Below are 6679 nucleotides of genomic sequence, written 5' to 3' on the forward strand. Positions count from 1 at the left end.
CACGACACTCATCCCTGTCAGTACAAGAATGGAAACAACACCCAGTCTGCAAAAAAGAAGGTATTTCTGAAGTTCCCTGAGGGAGTGAAGGTCTGCCTCTTTGCAAGTGCACCTCAAAGTAAGAGCGATTTATTCATGGGTTTTGTGGGGATGATTTTCATTTAATTCTTTTATTCCCTGTTTCATATCATCTTCTGAAACAGGCAAATTTTGCTGTTGTTACCCTTCTGGAATGCACTGTGCTGTGAAATAGCAAGCTGTACTTTCATCTGCATCATGCTCTGTGAAATAAAGTCAGCAGCTGCACCATCTCCATTAGTAGTGATGATGCGAGTGTGAGATAGCTCTTCTCTCTCAGATCCTGGGTGGAGACTGCGAAGCCATATCTTAGCAAAGCTAGCTTTTGACTTATGAACTTAATCTTTTTCTTATTGAGAGGGAAGAAATCTGGAACCAAACTGACATTTTTACAAACTTTCCTCGGAAGATGGACCCATTTGTTCCACACTTTATTTATTGAGGAGTAGTTAATTTTACTCCTTTCCTCATCAAATGTCTCAATAGCTCAGTAACACCTACCACAGATGAAACAGGTTGTCTTTAGTATTTCCTCCTTTTTCTGCTTTTCACTCCTGAGATCAGCAAACGTATCAATAATGACTCCAAAGATTAGGTTTAGAACAATAATTATGACAATGAAGTAAAACAGAAGATCATAAACAACTCGTGCAGCAAACAAGGGCTCCTGAAACAGTAACAAAGTTGCAATAAGATACAAAAATAGCACACCTTTAAAATATTAAACAACGTTTTCGCATTAGCTCATGCAAAGCTACGCATCTTTTTTTCCATATGCCAAATTCTGCTCGCCTTACTCAGAGAAAAAGAGAGGGACTACCTATGTGGCTAGGCAAAGAAGATTTGGCTTCATGTGCTCTTATAGCACTGGGACTCCTGTTGCCCATTATGTTTCACACAGCACAGAGACTAGCTTTTGTATCGGATGCTGCATAGATGCATTAGTGTAGTGCTTGACTGAAGATTATTACCTTGCCAGTACAGAAACAGGGATATGCAGTTTGTAGTACCCACTGAGAGCAATGTTAGCTCTTTTTAACACTGCCTTGTGGCATACAGGGATATGCTTACAGAAAGCCTTTGTGGAATACTCCAGTCCAATACCAAGTTTTCACACCGAACAACTAGAAGCCAGGGGAGCACGCTTGTGTGATGCCAAGGCCAGGCTACTATAGTCTGCGCCCAAGCAGTGCATGTTAATGGGTTTAGCACTGTGCTGACACGATCACGTCTGTAAGCTGTCTCAGAGTGGGCAGGCATAGCAAGTGTCTCTTGGGAACACAACATGCACATGCATACAAACATACACATGTGCATGCACACACACGAGTGCTCATATTCCCCATTTCATCACACTCTTGGTTTTACATCATAGCTACTTTCCATCTTGCAAAGGCTGGACTGGACTCTCATTGACACCTCTGAAAATAGCAAAGGTGTTATTTGGCAAACAGGAGGTGACAGTCAGTGTAAGGAGGAGCAACATAAAACCCAAGACTTTTTCTTCACCATGACACTGACTTGGTAGTCACTGATTTTGTCAGATTCCCACACATTCATTGGGATAATAGCGCTTCCCTTTGTGAAGTGCTTTAACGTAGTTAGCTGCTAAGTGGCAAGAGTAATTTTCAAAGTCTGTAAGCGTTTACAGACTTCATGGGGATGGATTATGTATATAAGATAGGACCGAGATTCCCGCTACCAGCGCAAAGAGCTCTTCCGTCCAGATCCGAGTTATTTGTCTCTGGACTCCTGCAAGTCCTGCTGAGATCCCACTTGTGAATGTAAACCTGGTGCAATGGTGTGGCTTACCAAGCAAATGGCTGCTTGATTGCCTTTATGTATTATGTTATTTTTGAACTTCAATAAAAATGCCTAAAACCATCCAAATATTAAGAATAGTCCTTGAATGATTGAATTTTGGAGGAAACTTCTGGAAGAGGACATATACCATAATATATGAAATTCCGTCTTGAGTTTGGTGCTAACTGAGTACAAGTAAACAACAGGACCTATTTCAAGGCAGATGTCATGCTGCATTTCAGCTAAAAATACACCTTATATACTACAGTGGAGAGTCTTGACATATACTCATAAATCAATCCCTTTCAAAAATTTGCATTTATAATTCCTAGTGTAATAGAAAAGTGATCCAATCTAGCAACACTTCTTAGCAATGCTTGGAAGGTTACAATATGCTCCAGTTTTCCAGAAGGGATAGACTACTACCTAGAGTTCCTTTCTTCAAGTATCATCATCACACCTAGCTTAGCTCTTCTCATGAAATAGTCCATCTGGGATGTAAAAATTATGTGGATAAATCAACTGTGTGACATTAGAGCAGACTAGATACAAATACTGTCTATTACTTCCAAAAATTGACTTTGGCATTCATGAGATGAACAGGGAGTAATGCATTTACTCAGCCAACGCACTTACATCTTTGGAAGGCTTTCTGAGCACGTCTCCCACACCACCACCATTTCGCAGGCCTTGGTTTAATACGGTCACAATGCACATGAGCAGGGTGTCACAGGTCCTTTCTATTCCATCCTCCTCCTCTTCACCTGCAAACAGGAGATCAGCAGCTTTAGGAACCACGGCATCAAATTATCACCCTTCAAACAAAGCCACAATTCTGTATCAAAGAAAGCGACTCCAATACACATCTGCCTCTCATATTCTTCAGCTAAAATTTCACTGATCAACACTATGCATTTGCACTGCTGGTGACATACTTAGGCACATCAGGCATACTTAGCCTGAAGAGAGGCAGAGAAAATCCCAAGCAGTTCTCCCCCCAGTTAATGACCCAGAGCTGCCATCTCTATTCATGGGAGCACCCTTTTTCCTTGCAAGTACTCCCACTGGTTTTACTGTGACTGCTTTTTCAGTGGGCCTCCTAAGTGAGCAGCTGACACAGAGGAGAAACAATATAAATGCAGAATTAGAAGCACATTTGTAAAAGGATTGTCTTCCTGTGAAATCATTCGTCTACCTACTCATGTACAAGCCAAGTCATGTTAGCATTTCAAATCATTAAGGATGGGCTGGCTTTTATACGAGCAAATCTGTCCATGATCTTTCCACTAGCGCACGTGCCCAAGCACAGGTCTGATATATATTAAATGAAAGACTCACCCTGACCTCAGCTTGAAAACTTGGATTCTATTCTTATCTCTGCCGCAGAGCTGCTGCGTGGTTTTGGCTGAGCCACAGAGGGTACTATTGTGCAGGAGATATTTGAACGTGCAGAGGAGCTGGGCTGGAAAACCAGTCCCTGGGGAAACTTCGTCTGCCTTGGCCAGAATTCCTCCCACCACCACTCACCCCCATGCTGCAGCTACACTGAGAGCCTCCTTTTGAAGAGCCCTGCTTGAGTTGTTCCCTGTGTCCTGCTGGCTTGCACGGAAGGGTCAGGGCTGTGATTGCCATTTTTCCTGCCTTCCCTTCTCTTTAGGGATACATTTGCTTAAGCAATGAAGGCAGCAATTCTCGCTTGGTTTGCTTCATGCACTTATTGTAACATAGTTTAATAAATAGCAACATCCTGCTGTGATAGTTAACTGAAAGAGCATATTTAACAGCCCCAAACCACCACATCTGGGGCACCGAGATAGACTATGATAAATTGAATTGACTGAAAGCACTCACATTACAGACAAGCAATTTGGATTTAAAACATGGGTTCCCAAATTGTGGTGAATGCATCACGATTGGTATTTGCAGAACAGAGCTGGTATCTGCTGATTTTGCCACCACTGCTTTTGCTACACAAGCAAATTAAATGAGAAAAAACTCCTGATTTAAGGACTTAGGGAACTCCGAGCAAAAAGAAAAGCAGAAGCAGACATCAGGATAGACTTCCCTGCTAAACTGTAAGGCCATTACAGACATTACTACCACTAGTAATTCCAGATATAGAAAAAGCCAAAACTGCTTAAATATTGAAACTCAAAGGATTGAGACAATAAACCTTTTTTTCCCTGTCACATCTTTTTTTTTTTTTTTACTAAATTTTTTTACTAAAACAGTGATCTTAGTCATACCAACTAATCTCATTCGCTTTTTTAGCTCCTTCCAGACATTACTTCTTCATTTCTTTTGGAGCTAGTATCTGTGCTTGAGAAGATAACCACCCACAAGATAAATTAAAAGCCTTTCTAAAAGCCACAGCTTCTATTCCATTTAGATAACTACTGAACAAGGTTTTCACTGGTCACAAGACCAGTGTCAGGGACTGGAAACAATAGATGGTCAGATTCTGGTGAATGGCAAGGATAAACCAGGGCTGAGAACTGGAAGCTGCAACACGAGAGAGACCTGCCTACTAGAAACCCTAACTCACAAGTCTCCATGTCCACTGAGATGCAAATTCATCTCAAGCTTCAGAGAAATGCAAGCTTCAGAGAGACTCATCAGCTGACTGGCACATCTCTCAACACAGAGAATCAGCATCCCACATTGCACCCAGAAGAGCAAGCTCAGGTTGCAAGTTGTTTGCCAGAGAATCAGACGGCAGACAGCCCAAAGTTGTCAGGAACCTCCAGTGCATTAATATAAGCTATGGGGAGTGTATAGACATCTTTATGTCTACTCTCCTTCCACTCCCACATGTGGAGTAACAAGAGCTATCTTTGCTCTGGGAGTCAGGTAACCCAATAGGCTCAGGTTTTGCCTCAGCTGGTTTGCCCTGGTGCTCAGCAGAACGCATTAGCATAGTCTCAGCCCCTGTCAACACAGACTATGTCCACACCACCAAAATGAGGGGATCTGTAGAGTGAATTGTTGAGAAGGACCCAGTATTGACACTAACTGAGGTTCAGGGGTTTTACTTGCAACCACCTCTGGTCCGATGAGTGGTCCATGAGTGGCTACACAGCAGTAGGTAGGCTGTCATCTGATCAAGTTTAATTCAAAGGTAATGCAGGTTAAGCACTAAGACCACCCCACAGTGTTAATCACGAGGCAGTAAGCAGGATGATAGGGAGGTTTACTTCAAAAATCCTCATCTGATGACCCACAGCTACCTGGCTTCTGGGCCTGATTTCCAGCACAAGCATAGGCTGCAGAGACACCAGTGCCCACATGGATCTAGGTGAATTCGCACAGAGCAGTACCAGGCCTGGGAGTGGAATGAGTCTTTGGAAATGTCCCCTTCTACAAACAGGTATCTGTATAGCTTTCTAGCACAGGTCTTGTGGACTATAGAACATAAAAAGCCATGTACTCTAGGCTGGGAAGTTCCTTTAAGTGATTAAGCATTTCGCCAGGCAAAGACTTAAGTGATACGGAAAATGCCTTTGGAGTGAAGAGTGGGAGACTCCCGAGGGAGGTAAGACAAAGTATTTTTATGCTGACAGCTCAGTGCAGAAGTGAGGAAGCAGGCTGCAGACAGGGGATGCTCTCTGAGCAGAGCAGACTGGCTCCCAGCATGAGTGATGACGGAGCACACGCTCAACCAGTGAAACTCAAGGAAGAAGTGGAATCTCATCAAAACAAATGATCAGCAGTGACCTGATCTGAAAAGCAATTTATTTATGTCTCCACTCTGGACCTAAGATGCACTGGGAACATATAATGTTACCTGCAGACAGCTGTGGACTCCTTAATGCTGCTACAGCATGAATTTCTCAAAATCTCAGGCTCTGCATTCTACCAGTCATGCTTTTGCCAGAAGGGAGACTGTCCCAGGAGAAGATCGAACGCAGAGCACTGCTTTTTGAAAGGTGACTCACTGGCAAAGATGAGCAAAACTGTTCTTTTTTGTTGTAAAAAAATTTTGGGTTTTTTTAATATTATTGGGTAAATAAATCTCCAAGATTAGGTGACAGTGCACTTGGATGTTTTGTACAGCCCCCTTTAATTACTATTTAATTTAAAATGAATAGTATCCAAACAATAAGAATTGTGAGATTTCTATCATTTAAAGAGCTTGGCAAAAGCCACACTGCGTCTCTTTTGACTGATTGATTACTCTTTGAAAGCAGCAGCTTTGCCAATAGCTCTTAGACTGTTTTCCTTATCTAGTCACAGCTTCCCATGCTGTTTATGAGGACTGTTTACACACCAGCTGGGGAGAAAAAGACTACTTTTATAGGCCTCTCCCTGAAGACTTTGATCCTAAAGCCTAAAAAAATTACTAGTGGAAGAAAAAAGCTTCTGAAACAGCTTTATACTGGAACACAGGATAGGAAGGGATGACTTATGTCCTCATTTGCAGCCCCCAGCAACCACAGGCAACTGTGGCAATAAGTATTTTAAGCCTGTCAATTATCCACTTTCTTCCTAAAGTCTACTCTAAATCTAGCCTCAATCAGTTTAAAGCCATTCCTCCTTGTGCTATCCCCTACATGCGTTTGTAAAAAGTCCCTCTCCAGATTTCTTGTAGGCCCCATTTAGGTACTGGAAGCTGCTCTAAGGTCTTCCCAGGGCCTCTCTTCTCCAGGTTGAACAAGAATAACTCTCTCAGCCGGCCTTCACAGGAGAGGTGCTCCAGCCCTCTGATCATCCTTCATGGCCCTCCTCTGTCCTTTTGACACACAGATCAGATTCATAATGCAGGTATCAAAGTAAAACCAGATGTACTCATCTGCTGAAC

General features: G+C 42.6%; 1 protein-coding gene across 1 annotated transcript in view; it reads right to left on the reverse strand.

Annotated features, from left to right (window-relative positions):
* ITPR2 (inositol 1,4,5-trisphosphate receptor, type 2) overlaps positions 1 to 6679 on the reverse strand; it is a 101441-nt gene that overhangs the window by 23981 nt on the left and 70781 nt on the right. Inside the window, exons 18-20 of the mRNA XM_010015393.1 lie at positions 6149 to 6151; positions 2518 to 2645; positions 580 to 745 (exon numbers count right to left, since the gene is read on the reverse strand). Of these exons, the coding sequence (XP_010013695.1) occupies positions 580 to 745; positions 2518 to 2645; positions 6149 to 6151 (297 nt within the window). The remainder of the gene's footprint in view (positions 1 to 579; positions 746 to 2517; positions 2646 to 6148; positions 6152 to 6679) is intronic.

The sequence above is a fragment of the Nestor notabilis genome, unplaced genomic scaffold (assembly GCF_000696875.1).
Source record: "Nestor notabilis isolate BGI_N333 unplaced genomic scaffold, ASM69687v1 scaffold1215, whole genome shotgun sequence".
NCBI classification, from domain to species: Eukaryota; Metazoa; Chordata; class Aves; order Psittaciformes; family Psittacidae; genus Nestor; species Nestor notabilis.